Below are 22,245 nucleotides of genomic sequence, written 5' to 3'. Positions count from 1 at the left end.
CCTGTATTTCTAGGTCCTTTCTTATAAGACACGAGGTGTCTGAAGAACATGTACCACATTTCAGGCTGTCTTTCATACCAGAAGCAGACAGTCACAGACCAGTTTTACTGCATTTTCATGAACACATTCTAATCAGTTGAGCTTCCGTCTACAGACTGGCAGAGTTCACATGAAGGGACTTTCTTTTATCTGGCAAGTGAGATGCATGTCAGTTGCAAAAGATCAAAATCCTGCAAGAAATCAGATTTTACTTTACTTAAAAGAGTAAAGGCCGTCTTAAAGACACAGAATTTACAGTTCTTCAGTCAACAGGCCACAACACTGCCCTCAAGTGATGGGATCACAGTACTGTCACAAAGTGTTTTCAGTGTCAATCTGTCAAGAAACGGTCATTCTTAATCAACAAATGATACGCAAAGTATAAATAAATAAACAGATATGTTCTGAGCTGTGTAAAGGAACGAGTTGATACAAACATACAAACTTACATTTACACAATCTACATATTATGCAAATTGGCACTGGCTGTACTTCTTATCGCTCAGATCATCAGTTGAAGAATGGTCCTCGTTATCAGCAGTGATGTCACAATAATCAACAGATTATAAAACCATTCTTCTTCAGGTCCATTGCTGTACTCTATTTTACTTCACAGCATCTGCATAGAAAAGAAGAGAACTACTGTCATAAGAGAGTCATAAGGAGCTACAGATGGATGCACCTTTGAAAGACAAAACAATGCAAACTACGTATATGCACACCTCGATCTACCTCCCTCTAAGGTGTGTTTGTATATCTTATTATAATTTTTTAATAAATATAATTTATCATTGTTTTTCCCCTGTGATGCTACCACACACTGATCTCTCTTTAATGTGAGTCAGGTAGCCTGTGGAGCTAATCCACTACTAACAATGTCAACACCTAACCCTCACTGCAAGGCCTTGTGATGCCAGCTGATGTGATTATATTTTTACGAGTTGCATGATGAGTCAGAGTCCTATCCTTGAATAATTTTCTGCAAGCTCTTTGCTTTTTAAACTTTTCTATCATGAGACAAAGATGCTTTTGGAGACAATAACACAAAAAGCATCTTAATATGCACGGAAAGGGGGGCTAAGCACTTTGGAGAAAGAGTTTCTGCAGAACATTTTTTCATCCTTCATGCAAAAGGGGGAGGCTAAAAGGCCAAGAGCTTCCCCAAAAAAGGATTCATCTTCTATAAAACCAAAAGTACATTTAATGGAATTCTAGTTGCTAGCTTTCATGATACCTTGGCATGGATATTGTTTAAGGGGATGTTCTGACTGACCTACACTGACGAAACTAAAGGTCAAGGGGTCTCCACCACCATGAGGACACTCCTCCAAGGGCTTCAATCACATTTTTAAATGTCACATGAGTCTGCCTAATATCTTTTGAGATGTCTTGCTTGAGGCCCCACTGTTTTGGGCCGTTAAAACAGACACAGAAACATCTGAGAAACCCAAATACAGAGAATCAAATATGCAACAATGAATGTTTATGTATCATCATCTTTTGGTAAATGCAGTGAGATAAATCACTCCGAACATCCCAGAAAGAAGTTGTTGGCTTGCTTGCGAGTTATGATGACCTCATCTGAGAGTCAGACCAATAAATCAGTTGTTGACCCACAGGTGAATAGAGACTGGTTGTTACCAGTTGTGAACACATCATCACATACCACTAAATGATGTAAAAGTTAAGAAATAATTACTAGTGATTTGCCAGCTTACAATAACTGATGCACGCTAAAGATCAAAAGAAGGATTAAAGTCATTCACTTAAGATCTCCATAGTTTGTGTTGTTTATTGTGGTGCATCATATGAATATGCATGTATGCTAATGTTTAGTCAGAAAATAAAGTTATTATGCAAAACAAACAGAGATGCAATCCCAACTTATAAAACTCACTCAGTTATTTTTATTCCTCTCTTCGGGGCTCGTCTGCACTTCTTTGCTCGCTGTCAGCTGCAGGCATCTTTAGCACTCTGACACAACATGCAGTTGCTCACATGGAGGGCTGCTTTCAGTGAAATCTCTTAAAGGCCTTTATGCAAATGCAGTTAGAATAGAGTGTGATGGACAACACAGACACATCAAGGCTTTCTTTTATATTGGTGAATAGCAGTAAATCCATGTCTCCTTTGTTTGCTTTGTGCTAATGGAGGTAAAATGGAGAATATTGAATAAAAAAATCGAGCCAGTCTGTTTTTTATGTTTCTTAAAAGTATTGAACTAAACCACGACTGTGTGAGTGAATAAGCAGGTTGCATGGTGGTGCAGTGGTCAGCGCTGTCGCCTCACAGCTCCTAGCTCGAATCCCGGTTTAGACGTAGGGGGCTTTTCTGTTTGCATGTTCTCCCTGTGCACGCGTGGGTACTCCAACTCCCACAGTTCAAAGACTTGCTCGTCAGGTTCATTAGTGACTCTAAATTGCCCGTGGGAGTGAGAGTGAGTGTGAAAGGTTGTCTGTCTCTATGTGCCAGCCCTGCCGATCAGTCCTAGGTGTACCCTGCATCTCAACCAATGACAGCTGGATGGATGGAGTTAATAAGCATTTGTTAGAAGCCAAACAAAGAGAGTGCTCAAAGTGACCATCAAAATTGATCAGTGAAATTGTAAAAACATGCGAACAAGCAAGGTAGTTAAATGTAATTTATTACTCTGCTGCAGCCATTTCAGCTGCACTCAATCAGCAAAAAACTACACAATGTTAATTTAACATTTCAACATCCACCATGTTACATCTGAGTTAAAACATTATTATGATCCCCAACAACAGCGACTTCTGTCGGTCTCATCTCTTGTGACGCTTGCCAGGTCTTCCACCAGGACTGAGCAACACTGATCAGGACTGCACTGACAGACCAGACATGCGTTACAATCTCACAGCCTTCAGCTCTCATAGAAAATGAGACACACAGCACCTGCGGACAAACAATAAACAATGCATTTAAAAACAAATTCATGTGCACAACATCTTCACATAGTGCGTCTGAGCATGAAGACTCACAAGAAGCCTTTTCCGCAGCCCAGAGGTCCAAAGAACATCTCTGTTGGGAGGCAAACCTTTCTACACACTCCACTCAGACTGGGGCAGGACCAGGGGAAGGATGCAGCCTCATTCTCCACCACTGTAAGCATGGGGAATATTGTAGCTATGTTTAATAACAGATGCCTTTCCTTTAAAATAACAACAAGCGTTAAGAAGTGTAAAAAATATGCAGATTTAAGCTGCAAAGACATGCAGGGATACTACAGTAGAAGAAGACTTACCATTAAGCAGGAAGACAGCCAAGACCGCCAAAACTACCACACGATAACAAGCCATCCTCACGTCTGATACTGTTGCTCCAAAATGAGGATTAGGCCTGCGCCTGTCTGTCTTTTGGTCTGAGGGGAGGAGTGAAGATAATATGAAACAGCACACTGGTCACTACGTTTTATATTAGGGAATTATATGCATCCTAAAGACAACATGCTTTCCTTAATCCCATTTAGAAATCATTATGTCCAGCTCATGACCAAGTGTTGTCGTGATACAACATGCCAAAGAAGCTGCTTGTTTTGCAGCTGATTTAAAACACATGCACATCCTTAACCCCGTTGCTTCTTGGGATCGAGGACATTGGCACACAGAGGCCGGCTTTCTCCACATTCAGCATCAGAGGAGGCATTTTCCCACTCAGCTATTTCTGTAAAGGAGAGAATTTTGTAAACAGCATTAGCATTTAAATTGCAGATGCAGCATATTAGCATTCCTAGAAGAGGAGCATATTTTTTAAACAAATTATTCTTGATTTGAAAATGTGTTTGATCCCTTTTAGCGGAGTAGTGTGACTGTCACATGGTTGTTATTTGCTTATTGAGTGGCGGCCAAACGTCTGATCCAACGTGAGCTTGTCAATGGAAGACATGGAGGAGGACGGGAAAACAAATGCAGGAAAGTATGTGGGAAACTTTTGAATTTTTGACCTTCATCTCTGTTTAGTTTCTGCATTAATGGTGACCTACAAGAAGACCCCAAGCCCAGCTATCATCACCCATATCAAGAGAGGAGTAGAGCAATATTTACCAGGCTTCAGATGAGACAAGCACCCTGTCTTTGGAAACAGCAACCAGGTGCACTTATAGTCTGCATCCTCTAGCTGCTTATTTCCTTGCTTTGACAACCACATGGACTCTTTCCAGGCTTACTACAGCCCCATCGCCTGCACCCGGGATGAACAACCCTGCAAGGTCTTCTCAAATCTGCCAACTTGAGGACTCTGGGCTTAAGCCAGGGTTTAGACAGGGCCTATATTTAGGCGGGGCTGTCACACAATAAAGCAAACCACCAACAGCAGGAGATGTAAGGGTATAAAAATCTCAACAGATGGAGAGGGAGGGGATGACTCATATGGATGAGAAGACGGACATCTGGTAGAATATGTGGCCTCAGGTGGAAGCATGTGGGCCTGCTCTTGACTTTAAATGATCTGTGCACAGCTGTTGTTTGAGGGACTATTTTTTGTGATGAAGGACACAGTTTAGAGAGGGGGTTATCCTCCATTTACAGTATCAGTTCATTCAGTTGGTGTAGTCCTGGATCTGAATAGAGTTATTACAAGTTATGATATAGTCAAAGTCACATGGTCAACACCAAAGTATCACCTTTTGTTTGATATAAACCAGTGTGATGAGACACACAGAAATGCCTTCCTGAACATTATTGCTGTGATTAGCATTAGCTTAAAGGTCATGACCCCTCATGCAAAGTTGCATCAGTGTGACATCACTTCGTCCAAGGGGAAGTCATTACTGTTTTCCTCTCTCTATTCTCAAGGTGCTGTCCAAAGAGGTCTGAACTGTGGCAAAACACTGGTGACTAATTGCTTTCTAGAGGAACGGAAAGACAAAGTGGACTAATGACCTCTAATGAGCGTGTTTATCCAGTAACGGCTTGCATCATCGTCTGCTTTGGTTCTGCTGGTACTGGAACTTGACAAACAAACACATTTAAAGGCATTATTGATGCACTATTCACCATATAAATATATATATATATGGTGAATCGCAGATGTCAAACAGAAAAGTTTCAAATTTAAGATAAACTGTAACATTTACATAAAAGATTACAGTGAAACTAAACAAGCTCCTCATATTAAGGATCACAAAGTAAGTCACAAATAAAACTAAATCATGCTATTTCTCCTACAGAGAGATGTTTAGGAGTCATACCAGCCAAATGCACTAACAAGCCTGGTACTCCTTCTTGGACAGTTTCTCATGAGTCATCAATGCAATCAATATATTAAATCAGGTTTATCCCCTTTAGTGGTTTAGTTGTGGGTATAACTGGGAATGAAATGTGCGCATTGACACGTTTTGTTTTAAAGTTGTAATCTCAAAGTTCTCAGTTTTGCTCTCTTTGGCGGAACCTAATGGCGAAAAACGGTAATTGCGGGGGCACACTTCCCAGATATCCAGACAGTGTCGCATGTGTGGCGTCCACGGTCAGCTCTTTTTTTGTAACTCTTGATTTTCCTCGCTGACAGTCGCTTTCCTTTTTAGACTGTTTGCCTTCATCTGAGCGTCAAATTTGTTTCTTTTTGGATTTTCACTTATTTTTGAGGTTGTATCTGTAGTCATCGATCTTTTCTTTGTTTGTTCAGCCATAGTAGATTACTGTTTACTCGCAACACTTGTAGAGACCTGAAAAGCAGCGCCTACTCTCTCTGGCAGACCAACCACTGCTGGGTGATGGAAAATGCGTCACTAGCTGGGCGCCGCTTGTGATCTCGTCCGCAAATGTTGCCACAGACACCCAGTCTGTAATGCTGCTAATGCAAAGGCTTTCATCAGTGGGCCATAGGCTCAATCACCATTGTGTTACCTCATTCACCGATAGGTAGTGACTTAACAGACGTTTCTTTAAATGAAAATCTTTGAGATTATTACTTCAAAGCAAAACCTCCTAAGTTACAGCGTGGCTACCTCACCCGGACCAAAAAATACAATTTCTGGGAATTTCAAGTTTAAAATAAAAGTGTAAAAATCTTTATGTCTGTGTCTGCTGCATCTGTCTCTTTTAAAATGTATGATGGAGTGGTCCCCAAAGACCCCACTTCATTCATATTTTAAACAGCAAAAATAAAAAGAGAAACAAAAAACTATTATACGTAGATATAAGGAATACTTTTATCGACAAAGTCATGGAAAATGAGAATTGTAGAACAAACCAACTTTGAGATATGGCATCAAATATACCTCAAGGGCCTGCAGATACCCAATGGGAAGGATTAGGGTCAAGTCTGCACCTTGCCCAAATGTTTGCCTCAAAATGTTCCAGGTCTGTGTTCTGTGTTTGGTACTGCTGACCTTTAGGAAATCAAACTCTCTGATCATCCCATCGGCTGGTAGAGGTTCAGAAGTTGGGTCTTGGCATTTCACCTCTGGTAGGATCATAAAATTGGTCAAAATATACATGATGAATATGTTCAGAAGGCTACATGAGACATTTCGGGATTTTTCCAGTCCTGTGTCATAATTAATGTATAATGCAAATTAAACTTCAATTTAATGTGACGCACACAACTCCTTTGCAGCTGCAGCTGTTCTAGGCAAATAATGCTTCTGATGTTTGCCGTGTACATCCTTAGAAAAAAAGGGTGCAGATTGTGTTGTCTTTGTTTCCCAAAAACGTTTGCTTTTGTGAAGATGTTCAGGAGGAGGAACACACTGTGGTAACTGTGGTAACAAGAAATATACTAAACCAGTGACATGACACAGCAGTCGTGAGAGCACACAGAGTTAAAAGTGCACCCAAGATCAAGTGGCACACTCCACTCAGCCGAACTCCACTCAGAGGAGGAGGAATTGAAGGTAACTATTCCTGAATGTGAGTTTCTTACTCTGCAGCAGCTACTTTAACACATACTGTATTACGCTGATTATTGTTTTGTCACTGAGAAATCTGTGTCTGCAACTTTGACTATAATGCTTCATAAAAACAAGAAGTGTGGTGTGAACTCCAAGAGGCTTTCCTGTCACATCATGTCTTAAATTGGTGTTAAGAATCGCATGTCCTTTCCTTTTCAGACTTGAATTGAAACATGGACAACACAACAACACTAACATTCACAATGACTGCATATGCTGTCATGGAAAACCACAAACACGGGTTCTTCACTCTGTTCCTCCTGCTGTACCTTATCATTATCATTTTGAATTCACTCTTCCTAACTGTCATACGCCGAAACAAAGAGCTGCAGCAACCTATGAATGTGTTCACGTGTGTGCTATCTGTCAATGAAATGTACGGCAGCACTGCTATGTTTCCTGCTGTCATGACCTTGCTCATGTCTGACACATATGAAACCAGTGTGAAGTGGTGCATGGCTCAGGTGTACTTCCTGCACACATACGCAATAGCTGAGTTTTTTATATTAGCCGTGATGGGATATGACAGATACGTTGCCATCTGTTACCCTCTACACTACCACAGCATCATGACTCATTCTAAAATAGGCAAGCTTGTTGCATTGGCGAGTCTGTACCCGCTCATTTTGTTTGGATGTTATTACGCTCTGACCTTACAGCTCAGCTTCTGTGGGAAAGTCATACCAAAATTATACTGCGTGAACATGGAGCTGGTCAAAAACTCCTGTTTGACTCCATCCTACATAAGTATTGTGGGACTTGTACTTATTCTGTTTTTTGTTGTGCCCCAGATAGTCATGATTGTGTTCTCTTACATACAAATTGCAAGAGTGTGCAGGAAATTACTGAAAGATTCTCAAGGCAACGCTCTTAAAACGTGTGTCCCTCACTTATTTTCTTTGCTGAACTTCACATTGGGCTCCTTATTTGAAATCCTACAAGCTAGATTTGACATGAGTCATATCGCTGCAGAGGCCCAGATCTTCCTCTCTTTATATTTCGTCATCCCATCAGTGACCAACCCGGTGCTGTACGGACTCGGGACTCAAATAGTAAGAGTTCATATACTGAAAATGTTAATTAGACATAAGATCCTGCCAACAAAGTTCCCAAAGGCACTGGTTGCAGCCCAATAAGATATTTTACATTGCAGTGACACGTCATTAAGTAATGTTTCAGACACTATATTTAAGGCAAAATGTATTTTCTTTTAGGCTTCAAATGTATTCAAGTTGATTTGACCAAACATTGTGAAGCACTGACTCACACCTCAACCTTTGCTGTCCTTCTCCCTGCTTTTTAGTCCTTTTTAATGTCGTCATAATGATGCTGAATGAAGAAGAAATTAAACAAATGATAAGAAATACATCTTCTATTTTTAAGCTGGGGTTTGTATTGAGAAGTCCTAATCTAATACGCTATATGACAATACCAACTCCTGTGGCTTTAACTCATATTTATGAGTCCATCTATATTATAATGTCTTCTCAGTTTCATTAGTAGTTTTAAAGATGTGATAGATTTCATTTAATTCTTGCATACCTGCAGGGCATGATTGTGCATCTCAGTCATACATCACTGAATTCTAATTTTAGTTAATGTGTCCCTTTCATTTTGCACATCGTTGCACATGTAGCTTGGCTGCAAATATAAAAAATATGAATGTTCATTTCTAACGTTAATGCCTGTATTAGACTCAAAGTGGTATGAAATGCTTTAATAATATTCTAATTTAATTAGTAAAAAGTCATTTTACAGTTGTGGCAAAGAGTCAGCCCTGAGTTTATCTCCATCCTCATTCAGTCCTTGGAGACCCGCAGTGCACATTTGGTTACAAATACTTTAAAACTGAAATGTCGAATGGTTTGTAGACCTTTATCAGACACAGAAGATGATAATTACGACTAGGAGAGGGCTTTATGGCCTAACACAGAGTAACTAGAAGTAATAGGCCGCTCTGTATTTGTTGCATTTCGTCACAAAATTCAATTGTGCACTGAAATAAAGATAAATATATTCAATTTTTGTGTGTGTTTATTTATGCTGTACTCAGTAATATTGGTCCATTACCAAGTGACTTGTCCTACAATATCTTGTGATTTGAAAGTGTGAAAGTGTGAAAACATCCAGAATCAAGCATCATGGTCCAGGAGGTTTAACACAGGTTAGTTCTGGGTACAGGTGACAGTCCATAGTCTTTGAAGCAGCTGTTTTAGACAACATATCAGACTAGAAAATTGAAGATGAAGCTCATGAACATTTCCTGACCCTTTTAACTTTTCATATCATGAAATAATTAATAAAACATCCTTTTGGGCAGTCTGAATTGTACTTGGAGAAGCTTTTTAGGTGAATCAGTGCATTTTGTTTGCTTGATTGATCTCTTCAATTTTGACATGTTTGTAGCCTACATGGTGTTCATTTTAAAACTACATAATAATACACAAATCAGGATGAATCTTGCAGCTAAAGTTTGTACACAAACTAACCAAACCAAAAGAACGCAGAAGAGTGTAGGCACCTTAATAAAAGGGCAAATTACAGTGATTGAACTTAGTAGCTTAACTTACAAACTGACTTTAGGTACCTATAGGCTGTCATACAACTGGACTGCATGATGTCAGTACAGTCTCAATGTAGTGACGATGTAATGCCAAACCCAATAATATCTAAAATAAAACGCTGCTTGCTTTCGCCACCTCTGGGTTTGAAAAGTGAAGCCAATGTAGCCAAAAACTGCAGTTCCTCAAATGGCCGCTTGAGGCTGTCAGCTTTACAGCTGCATTAAACATGTTTACAGCCTGGTACAAAACACTGTTTCGGTCTCCATAGCTAATTTCTCTATTTAAATTCACTCCCCACAACATTATGGGGGTTTGATTTTTATATAACTTACCTGTTTAAGTTATATCACAGCAAGTTATGCATAACGGACGTGGCTGCTTTGAATGATAAATGGATGCTGCTAGCTGTCTGCTAGGTGTCACCTCCGCTAACTCACTCATTGAGTCTCATCTTTCAGCCATGTTTCTTTTGTAGGTGCCTTTTGGGGGTTTCTTCCTGGCTTTCTGTGTGTTTAATTGTACTATCAACCAGCTAAGAAGTCAGTGCAATAAGTAGCTATCAGTGTCTGCGCTCACCGTCACATGTTAGCACATTCAGTGTTTGTCATACAGTAACTTTTTTCATGGCCGCCCGCGCTTTGGAGACAGGATTGTTTGCATTTTCCTGAGCGAGCAGTGAGTCCAGTATTTACCCAAAAGTCTCTAAGCATCTCTAGTCTGATAAGTAAACAACTACTGTCGGCTACCACCACAATTAGAATCCCAGTCAGCGGGAAACACACTGGCTAACTAGCTTATTCGCCAGCTAATGAGTTAACTTTGTTGGGCACGGAAAGTATAGTTTTGGTATCTTGATGTTTTTCTTTTCCACCCTCTCATCCAAATATTGGTTCTTCTGACTCCAGAAGACTCCTACTTTCTATGGATTCACTTAAATTCAGTTAGCTTAACACAGCATATGTGTATTTTATCTCATATTATTTTTTAGTTATGCCAAATTTAGCTTAACTTAACTCATCATGTTTAAGTTTTAGCTCGTTTTAGCTCAACTTAACGTTTTTAGTTAAGGTTTTAGTTTAACCGAAGTATAGTTTAGCTTAGCTCATCTAATCATATAGCTCCTTTTGTGATGTTTAAGTCTGGTTTTGTAGCTTAGCTTAGCTTAATATTGGAATGTTTCTTCTTTTGTGACATGTTTCAGAATGAACAAATGAAAAATATTAATTGGAGCTCAGATCACCGCTGCTATGTCCAAATCCCTAGATGCATGTAACAACCACAAAATATCATAAACATTAAAGTTGTGAAGTGTTTCTGAAATGTATAATGCAACCTTGTAACCCATCCTAATCTTGACCTTCAGTTTTTAATTATATTAACTAGGAACAACCAGTAGCTACATTATCTGTAGTTTGATGGTTGTATGTTTTACGGATATTAGAAAATAAATCATCTTGCCAAATCCACGCCCCACACGTCTGAAATCACATGACCTATTTTCAGGAGATCGAAAGTTGAGGGTTTAAAAGTACAGTTAAATGCAGGAGTGGAGGGGGGCCGCACACAGAGGTAACACTTATGTCATCTCACACTGATTTATCATTGCATATGTATATTTAGGATTACAAATATCATTTTAATAATAATTTTGTGTCAGTATGAAAAATATCTCTGAAGTGACGTCTTTTCAACTATCTGCCTACTATGGAATGGAGGAGCTGAAGCCAATGTATTTCTGCATATTCCTGATTATATACCTAATCATTATTGTTGAAAATGTATTCTTGATAAGGGTGGTCTATCATGAAAAAAGCCTGCATGAGCCGATGTATTTGTTGGTGTGTAATCTGGCAGTGAATGGTCTGTATGGAAGCACTGCTTTACTGCCAGCTGTACTGAGGAACCTGCTGTCACACTCATATGAGATATCTCTACCACTGTGCCTGACACAGATCTTTGCTGTACACACGTATGCCATTACTGAATTCACAATTCTGGCAGCAATGAGTTATGATCGATATGTGGCCATTTGTTATCCACTGCTTTATCATGCCATCATGTCACAGAGAGTTGTTAAACTGATTGTGTTTACATGGCTTTACCCCTTTATTGGCTTTTTGACTGTTTGGATTGTCACTCTTCGGCTGAGATTTTGTGAAAGAACCATAGAGAAGGTTTACTGCCTGAATTACTTACTAGTAAAACTTGCTTGTACAGATACTTCTATTGCCAACATCGTTGGTCTGCTATCCGTAGCTCTGTATACACTTCCACAGCTTTCCATGATCTTTTATTCATATGCACACATCCTTAGGATATGTGTAATTTCATTCAAGGAATCCAAGCTGAAAGCCCTCCGAACCTGCACCCCCCACATACTAGCAATTGTTAACTACTCTATAGGCTGCTTTATTGAAATAGCACTAAGTCGGTTCAACATTCGTCACCTGTCTTACCAAACCAAGTTGTTTTTATCTCTGTACTTTTTGATATTCCCACCCATTCTTAATCCAGTCATTTATGGCCTGAGCATTCAGCTCATAAGGGTTCGACTGCAAGAAATAAAGTAGCAAAGAATGATGTTGTTATTGTGCATTCAAAATATGTCCATGCTGAAGACTATAGAAACACATGACATACAGAATCTCTGTTATTTAATCACACCTGCTTTCTGATTTACTAAATGAAACCTAACCGACCAGGACGAGAAAAAGTCGTGTTGAATTCTACTCATGTCATCAGGAATTCAGCAGCTTAAACGGGCTGAATCTCAGGCTTTCTGCTTATAATGTATTCAATTTCAATTTGTTTGTTTGACCTTTTCTTGACACTGGATTGCAATTCAAATGTAAATACATGTTTATTTTATTTTATTTTATCACCTTTGATAAGATTAGCTAAAGTGAATATACCTTTGGGACTTTTAATTACATCTTTGTCTTTCACATTTTGTCCTGCCTGCTCTGGAAACTTTGATTCGTTGTTTGTTTAAATTATACAGGTTAATCAAATGTTTAAGTATTCCTCAAACAAACTATAAAGAAATAATGTACATGCGCAATCCTGTTTGTTTATAAACACAAAGTAAAAAATATGACTGAAAATGATTTGCACATTGTAAGACCTCTACTTCCTATCTTCCTATCAGGTACTTTTCCCCCAAACAAATAAAAGTCTGCTGTAACCTTTGAGGAAACTCTGTCTCAGCCAACATATCACACTAACAAATTGAAGATGAAGGTCAGACACATTTCATGATTTACATTTTACTTGTCATAAAGCATTGAATGAGACAACAAGAACTGTGCAAATCCCAAATATAATTTAGACCAAAGGTGAAGCTGAATTTGACATTGGCCGATTGAACATGTGCATCCATGGTTCGTGGGAAAACTGAGAATTCCCACTGTCAAAGTATTGTCCATCCTAGGAAACCCCAGTCATTTAGAATTACAGGCCGAAACATGTTTAACAAAGGTTCTCTAAATAGTAATCAGGAAAAATGATTGAATGCTGATTACAGTGAAGTTTATACATGCCCACTCCCCCAACCACAGGCACAGGCTAGGCTAGTGCAAACTGTTTGCGTCTTTGGAATAAACAGATTACAGGTATTAAATTACTTGGCTGTTATACAAGCCAACAAGGAATGAGTACTGAGTAATAATCTGGCTGATATCCCTATGAAGTCTAAAAAAGAAATTTGAATGCAGGCCTTCATATTGTGACAAATTGTACAATGACAAACTCAATAATAGCTAACCTTCAGTTCAGCTGAGCTTAAATAAACATATTCATTTTGTCTTATTTTATTCTTATTTAGTTTAGTTTAGCTTGAGCATAACTTAACCATGTTTTGTTTATTCATTGAATCTATCATTTCTACTGTGGCAAAAAAAACCCCACACAACGTATGTCTTTTATTTGATGGAATCTGGATCACATTTCATGGAGAAACAGTTTCTGATGGACAGACAGCTTTGCTAAAGTAACTGTCAAGTCCTACTCTTGTTCAGCTTCCAAAGGACGCAAGGACAACTCAAATTTCCACTCAATCACTTTTATTTTTTCTTTTGGTTTTCTAGGTTGATTGGTGTGTTTAGTAAATTAGGTTGTAAACCTTTAAAGACAGAGAAAGAAAGTTAACATTTTAATTAAACATTTTTAAATGCATTTAAACATTTAATTAAACATACATGAATTAACCACATTTTCAGTCAAGTTTTAACATTTAACAGAATTTTAACATTTTTAACTTTGTATTATCCTTTTGTATCTTATACTTTACATTTTTCAAACTCAAAATGATAAGTAATCTTAGTTCAAACTCATTCAACAGAAAGTCAATGAAATCAATGCTTCAATGTGTTCTTTAACCAATCTACCTTAACTAATCTACACAGCAGTTAAACATAAACTTGAACATCTTAAGCAGCATTGCAAACACCATGAAAGTAAATAAAACATTTCACCGACCATCGGCGTCTTTGAATTGAACTTCTGAGTAAACTTGGAGCTTCTTCTCTCTGAAGTTTGTCTGAATGACTGACCCCCATTTCTTCTCAGGTGCTCCAAATCAGTGCCAATGACTGATTAGGTGACAAGCAGCCGGTTTGCTGCTGCTGGTGCACTCTGGGAAGTGTAGTCCTTCCAGACCCATTCCTGAGATTCAGCTCAACAGTAACTGCTCCTGCTAAGTGTAAAACCACACAGCTACTGTATTCCCCGTCGTCATACTCACTTCCATTGGTCTCAAGGGTTGTGTTCGCCCTGGCCTGTAAACTTCGTCCACACAGCTGCCAAATCTCCTTTGAAGGTTATTTGCTCAAAAAAAATGTGTTTTACTGCATAAACCTTCTTGTTACTTTAATGTTACTCCATGTATTCAAATTCCGCTTTAATTCCTGTCTAAGTCCTCCCATGCCCAAACCTTAGAACTTCTTCCTCCCTGTAAAGCTTCTGTGCTAGTTACAGGTGTAAACATCAACACTCGTTCACTAGTTCTAAGAGTTCCCACACCAGGCAGAATCAGTTGTTATTACTGCTAGCTGCATGGCTACCTGAGATGCATAGTTAACAGCAAGGCCATAGGAAAAGAGAGACACCACCTTGTCCGGGATAAGGTCCGAGCAGGGGTGGAGGAAGTAATAGTCCAGCAGGACATTTGGGATGCGGCAGAAGGGGGCGTGGACCCGATGGGAGCCGGCAATAGACCGGAAGATCTCATGATCAGAGCTTTGGAAGGCTGAATCATACTGGATCAGATTCCTTATTTAGTCAGTCTATGACGTTCTCCCCAGCTCATCCAATCTGTTCTGTTGGGGTTTGACAGAAACGCCAGCTTGCCTGCTGTGCCAAAGAAGAGGATCCTGGGAGCATATTCTGAGTTGTTGTCCAAAGGCTCTGGGAGAGGGGTGCTATCGCTGGCGCCATGACCATACTGAGGGTCATAGTGGGTGTCATCAGCACAGGGATCACTCATAGCAATCAACAACAACCAGAAAGGCAGTCCATTGTCTTTGTCAAGGCTGGGGAGAGGCTGCAGGGACATCAAAGTCCAACAGGGGGGCTCTTTGCGACAGCATGGGACTGGCAACTGAAGGTTGACCTTGTGAGGCAGCTCAGATTCCCTGAGACCATTGCAGTGACAACTCTGAGGCCAGACATGGTGCTTATGTCGGAAACAACGCAACAAGTGGTTCTGCTGGAACTGACTGTTCCCCGGGAAGACCAAATGGAGGAGGCCTTCAAAAGAAAAAGAGCCCATTTTTAGGAGCTGGTGGGTGAGTGTCACAGAAGGGAATAGAGGGCCAGGTGAGAACCTTTTCAGGTCGGGTGCAGAGGTTTTGCTGGCCACTCATTTTGCAGGGTCCTCAATTACTGGACATTAGAGGACTGCACAGCAGAGGAGCCTTAAAGAAGACCTCAGATGCTGTAGAAAAGGTGTTGAGATGGCTGTGGATCAAGCGGGATGATCCGTGGACAACACAAGCTGCCTGGACACAAGCTGGGGCCTGATCAACCCTAGCTGGGTCGCCTGGGAGAGGGTGTTGATGTTGAAAGACCCAAAACACCCAATTACCCCAGGTAACATCAATGATGATGTGTCCAAGCTTGCATGTGTATGTAGAAACCAATTCAACTGGTTGAAGTAGAACAACCAGCTCCTAGCTTACCCTAGGTGTGGCAGAGCATACCAACCCAAGCAGTGCACCTTGAAGAAGACGGGAGAAGCACATTTAGTGCATGGTTCGACTATGAGGCATAACCTTGTTAGCACTGCTGAGGCAATCTTTTACTTGGGCAGACTAGTCGACTATCTTCTTGAAGACTATCACATTCTAGTTGCACCATCAGCCCTCACCTTAAACACTGCCCTCCAATCGCACATTATGTAACTTTGCGTCTTCTTCTACACTTCAACACAAAAGCGTACAAACATAAGAGTACTCATCAAGCTCCTGTGGGACAAGCCAAGAGAATGGGATGACTCATGGGGAGCTCCGGACAGCTTAGAACTCCTGTGTAGTTGAACTTCTTACCTTGTCACGATAAGATTGCCCTGCTTCTACATTCCTGCTCACATGGATACGCCTGATGCAAACCATGATGTCCACATCTTCTGCAATGCCTCAGAACAGGCCTATGGCTTGGTTCCCCACCTGCATACTGAAGAAAGTAATGACAAAATCAACTGGGCATTTCTGATGGCCAGGTCAAAGGTTACATCACAAAGGCAACACTCGAAGCCCCTGTTGGAGACCACACAGCCAACGGGTTGCAGAATGACTGCTATGGATCCCTGCCGACAATATGACACAAGGCATGTCAAAGCTGACCTAACCAAAACCAGTTGATCATATTATTGACCCTCAGTCCTTTTGCATGTGTCAGATGAGTGGTCTAAGCCACCAGTGAGTGAGAAAGTTAAAGACAAGTTGGAACTACGACAATCAATGTTCTGGGGGATTACCACCACCTGGAAGGACCTGGTTGAAGCTATTACACAGCAGGTTTGTGGAGCAGCCAGCCATGTTAAACCAACCTACAGCAGTGTACCAGTACTAATGTTCTCTTCTCAAGCCCTCTCAGAACATCACATCACACACGCACACACGCACACCCACACACCCACACACACAGATACTCCTGCCTACGTACACACTCAAGCAAACACACATCAACATAAAATGAATGGAGGTAGATAGGGCACATGGATTCTGTTTGTCCTATTTGAACTTATTAGCTATTCTGTTAATTTTGTTCATTACGAGCTATTATTTGCGTTATAAATATTACCTCTATTATTATCATTATTATTGTTATCATCATCATTACTGATACTATAATTATTAATGTATCATTATTCTTTCGTTAGTCTTTTCTTCTTGCCTCCTCTATTCTCACTCATTCACTAACACACACAAACACACGCGGGACCCCCCCCCCCCCAAAGGGAAAATGTTATGCTCCAGATGCGCACTGTGGTGGTCCGGTCCTGGCCCTTGCTCTATGGGGGAAGCCTGTACGGGGTGGGTCTGCGGGGGTGTAGGTGCTGGGTCCCTTGCCTCCGTGCTGGGTGGTGTCGGAGGCCTGGAAGCCCAAAATACTAGCTCAAATATTAAACAATACTGTGCTGTGACGTGGGGAGGCTCCCTCCTCAAGGGTCTTTTGGGCTGTCCATTGCATCACCCACTGGGACATGTGAGGAAGGCAGGCATCCTCTTGCAGGGGAGGGGGCTGCCCAGATCATATTACACTTCTCTCTTTCTTTTCTAGTTCTTTATTTATTTATTTTTATTTATTTTAGTATATTTTTTTTTTATTTCTTCCCTTTTGCAAGCTGTTTATTATGATCACTTGGTTAACCTCTTTATTTATTTATTATCATTATTATGTTTTTTTTTTTTTTTTTTTTCCTTTACCAACTGCATTTTCTATGTTTACTATAAGAAGAATTATTTTAATGAATGAATTATTATGATAATCATTATCACTATCACTATTATATTATTACAATTGTTATATTACGATATAATTACAATTTTTATGATCTTTTTCCTTTTGTTTGTGGTGTGAAAGAGTGAGTGAAGATTTTTATATTCTGTGATCTTTGCAGAAATAACAAATTCATGGGAGTGAACCCACAGGGGAGAACTGAATGATGTTACATGTAGGTGAAACCACATGACCTATATTCAGAGGGGACCAAATGTTAAGGGTATAAAGGTACAGCTAATACAAGATGGGAGGGGGACATCACAGGGAGGTAAAACGTGTTTGGTCCCAGATTGTCCATAAAGTGAAATCAGAACTGTGTATCCAGAATTATAGACATGCTTTATGATTAATTTGTGTCAGCATGAGAAATATCTCCGAAGTGACGTCTTTTCAACTATCTGCCTACTATGGAATGGAGGAGCTGAAGCCAATGTATTTCTGCATATTCCTGATTATATACCTAATCATTATTGTTGAAAATGTATTCTTGATAAGGGTGGTCTATCATGAAAAAAGCCTGCATGAGCCGATGTATTTGTTGGTGTGTAATCTGGCAGTGAATGGTCTGTATGGAAGCACTGCTTTACTGCCAGCTGTACTGAGGAACCTGCTGTCACACTCATATGAGATATCTCTACCACTGTGCCTGACACAGATCTTTGCTGTACACACGTATGCCATTACTGAGTTCATAATTCTGGCAGCAATGAGTTATGATCGATATGTGGCCATTTGTTATCCACTGCTTTATCATGCCATCATGTCACAGAGAGTTGTTAAACTGATTGTGTTTACATGGCTTTACCCCTTTATTGGCTTTTTCATTGTTTTGATTTTCACTCTTCGGCTGAGATTTTGTGAAAGAACCATAGAGAAGGTTTACTGCATGAATTACTTACTAGTAAAACTTGCTTGTACAGATACCTCTATTGCCAACATAGTTGGTCTGCTATCCGTAGCTCTGTATACATTTCCACAGCTTTTCATGATCTTTTATTCATATGCACACATCCTTAGGATATGTGTAGTTTCATTCAAGGAATCCAAGCTGAAAGCCCTCCGAACCTGCACCCCCCACATACTAGCAATTGTTAACTACTCTATAGGCTGCTTTATTGAAATAGCACTAAGTCGGTTCAACATTCGTCACCTGCCTTACCAAACCAAGTTGTTTTTATCTCTGTACTTTTTGATATTCCCACCCATTCTTAATCCAGTCATTTATGGCCTGAGCATTCAGCTCATAAGGGTTCGACTGTTCAGGCTTTTCAGAAGAAAAAGCAGGCAAGTAAGTCAGTAGCCAAGAGTAACTGTGTTTTCTGCATGCTTAATATCTCCTTTACTAAACCAAACCTGCACAGAGAAAATGTTGAATTGATGTCACACCATGTAGGATTCCTGCAGCATTAGCGCCCTGAGTCTCAGTCTTTGTGCTTATAATGTGTTTAATTTCAGTCACTTCGTTTGACCTCCCTGGACACTGATTATAATGCAGCTGCAGCCATTTTTCAATGTTCACATTTGACTTTCTTTGCTGAAGTAAATACACCACTTGAACTTCAAATACATTTTCTTCTACACTTTGTCGTGCCTGCTCTGGAAACTCCAATATGTTTGCTTTAGATATTCTGTTTGATCTGATGTATTTGTATGTATTACCAATGCAATCATTTAAGTGATTTAAAAAAATGTTTTGTACTGTTTCCATAAGGGTTTAGATAAAAATTGTTGTATTAAAAATTGTACATTTGTAGCGCAGTGTTTTGTTGAAGTTACTTGACTTTTGACTGAATTAATACATACTCTTTTCATCCTTCCTCTTAATGCTCTGTGTGCCACAATGAGCTGAGAACATGAACGTTTTTGCTTGTATGTTTATTATAATAAAAGCGTGCATAAAGGACTGGACAGAAGTTCTTTCCTCGGAGTTGCTGAAGTTAACAAAGTATACGTTATCTCAAATCACTATTTAGCTATTCACAATGTAATACATTTGAAGAAGAAGTCTTGATAGGAGCTAAAAATTAATTTGTGAGTCGAACATTGAATGTGTCAAAAAATTCACTTGATGAAAAAAGAGAATATTTTTCTTTTCAATTACAGCATATAGCCAGCCTGCACGAGTGGTGTAATAGGTTACTGACAGTTGAAGAGATATTCTTGCAAACAAACTATATAAAGCCAAATGCCGTGAGTTTACAAACACAGTATATATATTATTTGCAGGTTGAATTTCTGGCACTGGGTACTGAATAAAAAAAAAATGTAAGCATACATTTTTGTAAAAGGCATTAAATTCGCACTTTTCACATAATTTCTACATGAACAATCTTTGTCTAAAAGCAGGGTGAGGTCTGAAATGTTTAAGAGCACGACTCAGCATTACAGCTTCAGCCTTCATTCACTCCAACTGAACTCAAAGATTCCTGGTAAATACAATAAATGTCTGTCGACCAGGAATTCACAGAATAGTAGAATCCCTAACATAGCTAACTCTAATGGCACTAATTGTGCTGTCTTGTAAATGTCTTAGGAGATGTCGAAGTAGAGGTCATCTTTAAATACATTAATATATAAAATAAAAGTGGTTCCTTGGTGGAATTTAAAAAGTTGAGTAAAAAGAGTTATTAACGTTATTTCTTTGTATCTAGAGAGAACATTGTCTCACAGGCCTGCAGCCAGCCGTCTGCATCTTAAACCAGTGATGGTCGACAGATTTATTCCCGTTTCAGCCTGCGAGTTTACTATACGAGATGCATTGTTGGGTATATGTGTATAAACGTACACAGCACCTTCTCCTTGTTCGTCTCTTCTGCATTAGTCTTTGTTAAATACATAAATTACCGCTTCCTACAGCACAACAATGCCCGAGGCTTAAACACAGAAAGCATGTTTTTACATTTGCATTTTATTATCATCCTCTGAGTCAGCCGCTGTAGGGCTTCCTTGTAGGAGTAATTTTCTAAAAATAGTTAATGTGACTATGAGACAAAAAACAATTAACAATGGCTCTTACGTGTGCCCAAGCCATACTTTATTCAATAAAAAAGTCATGGAGCTACAATGTGGCACACTTGTGCAATGTCAGTCAATTTCCAATGGCGGGGTAATGTGTTTTAGTTATACAAAGCATGCTTGTACATTAAACACTTAATAATAAATACAGTTATTCCTCTTTTTGTGGCGAACACTTAAAAAAATCTGCAACTTTCAGGGGCAAATAGTAAAATAAGTCTTAGAAACACAATGTGGCGGGGGAGGGGAGGAGGAGGGGGTCGACACCGGTATTCTCCAGACCAAACGCACTCAGAAATACAAAACTGATTTACAAACAATTAGGTGGACGGCATGCATACAAAAATAGACATCTATTCTGATCATTCCTTTGTAATTTACAATACTGTTATCATTATTGCCAAGCGTTATATTTTTGTGCCCCTGTTCTGAGGAATTGCTTGCTTTCTGCATCGTCTCTCGTCTTCCTTGGAAAAGTACAATGTACATTCACAATCACTGAGGCACAGCACTTGATTTACAATTTGTATAAGTACCCCAAAACATTGTGTAGTCACTGTAGTAATGTCATATTAAATATTTATATAAATGCTTAACATCCTGTACACTCATGGAACAAACATACTCTTTAATCATACACACATGCATAACAAAATGTTGTGTACATCCAAAATAGCTTCAGCTTACTGAGCGGCTGTACACGACTCCAGCATAATGTTCAAAACGGTTCAACAGAAGCGAGGAAGGGGGAGAAGGGGGGGTGGCCATGCATGCGAGCGATGAATTACAAAGCTCTCCGACACAGACGCAAAGTGCTTAAACCCTGTCATAAACCCTGCGAGTCTCCAACTTATCGAGTCCGAACTCTTCTTTTTGCCTTCTGTTACAGCCCTCATGTTTAATATATAGAGTGAGGTGGGTGGAGAGGGACACAGAGTCTTTGTGCTCCTGCACGGTGAGCGAGCGTGAAGGAGCAGGGTAAAGAAAGGAGATGTAGAGGCGAGCAGGTGAGAGAAGGTTTTTGGTGCCTTTTATCTCCAGCAGAGGACGCCGGCTGGGTGAGGCACAGGCAGAGGCAATATGTTTGAGGCTGAATCAACACACTGATCTTCACCCTAAGTAACCCAATGAGCGGTGTGTGTCTTGAAGAGGGACATTCTGTAAGGAGGTAAACAGATCAGTTAGTAATCAGCCAATAAACTGTTCTGGGGAGACATATAAGCGCAAAACAAGTTGTTATACCTTAAGCGAGCTATTGAGCACCCGAAGGCGATGCAGCTTGTCATTGAGCAAGGGGTCGTTGACTCGGCGGACAAATGAGCGCTTGTACTCCAGGCGGCTGGCTGACCTGTGGTCAGCAGAGGTGGACAGACTGGTCTGCTCCAGAGCTCGGTACAAGTCTCCCAGAGAGTCCGCCTGCATCCTGCACTCCCGTCCCCGGCCTGAAAAGAAGATTTTACAGAACACTGAACTCAAAATGACATTTAAGATGAAGAAAAAGCTAAATTTCTACCTCTTTCACTGACACAAACACATTTCAGACATAAACTTGATCAAAATCCTTTTAGCAGTGAGTCTCTCACTAATCCAGCATATGAACCTGTAGGCAGCCTCTCTCTGCCCACACGCTCGCACAAGCCGACTGTTTGCTACCTGCCCGGCAGGAAATGGCAGAGAGCCGAGCTAACAAGTGGCTGGCGAAGTGACTCAAAAATAAAG

At 40.0% G+C, this 22,245-nt stretch overlaps 4 protein-coding genes across 9 annotated transcripts in view; 3 read left to right on the top strand and 1 right to left on the bottom strand.

Moving 5' to 3' along the window:
- The first annotated feature begins 7,119 nt into the window (after nt 1–7,119).
- On the top strand, nt 7,120–8,082 carry LOC138600338 (olfactory receptor 52D1-like). The gene has a single exon (XM_069671709.1). The coding sequence runs from the start codon at nt 7,120–7,122 to the stop codon at nt 8,080–8,082; it is 963 nt and encodes a 320-aa protein (XP_069527810.1).
- A 3,086-nt stretch (nt 8,083–11,168) lies between these two features.
- On the top strand, nt 11,169–12,080 carry LOC138600322 (olfactory receptor 51I1-like). The gene has a single exon (XM_069671706.1). The coding sequence runs from the start codon at nt 11,169–11,171 to the stop codon at nt 12,078–12,080; it is 912 nt and encodes a 303-aa protein (XP_069527807.1).
- Nucleotides 12,081–17,872: 5,792 nt separating this feature from the next.
- LOC138600289 (olfactory receptor 52L1-like) lies at nt 17,873–18,811 on the top strand. Its single transcript, XM_069671704.1, has one exon. The coding sequence runs from the start codon at nt 17,873–17,875 to the stop codon at nt 18,809–18,811; it is 939 nt and encodes a 312-aa protein (XP_069527805.1).
- Nucleotides 18,812–20,523: 1,712 nt separating this feature from the next.
- The window catches only part of LOC138597330 (connector enhancer of kinase suppressor of ras 2-like), a 35,538-nt gene continuing 33,816 nt past the window's right edge, over nt 20,524–22,245 (bottom strand). For all 6 annotated transcript variants that reach the window (XM_069668922.1, XM_069668937.1, XM_069668929.1 and 3 more), the window contains exons 21-22: nt 21,769–21,968; nt 20,524–21,684 (exon numbers count right to left, since the gene is read on the bottom strand). In XM_069668922.1, coding sequence (XP_069525023.1) covers nt 21,637–21,684; nt 21,769–21,968 — 248 coding nt within the window. In that variant the 3' untranslated portion in view covers nt 20,524–21,636. The remainder of the gene's footprint in view (nt 21,685–21,768; nt 21,969–22,245) is intronic.

This window comes from Semicossyphus pulcher, unplaced genomic scaffold, assembly GCF_022749685.1.
Source record: "Semicossyphus pulcher isolate SPU_LCO1_2020_fin unplaced genomic scaffold, fSemPul1.0.p SCAF_10, whole genome shotgun sequence".
NCBI lineage: Eukaryota > Metazoa > Chordata > Actinopteri > Labriformes > Labridae > Semicossyphus > Semicossyphus pulcher.
This window is presented reverse-complemented; position numbering and strand designations above follow the sequence as displayed.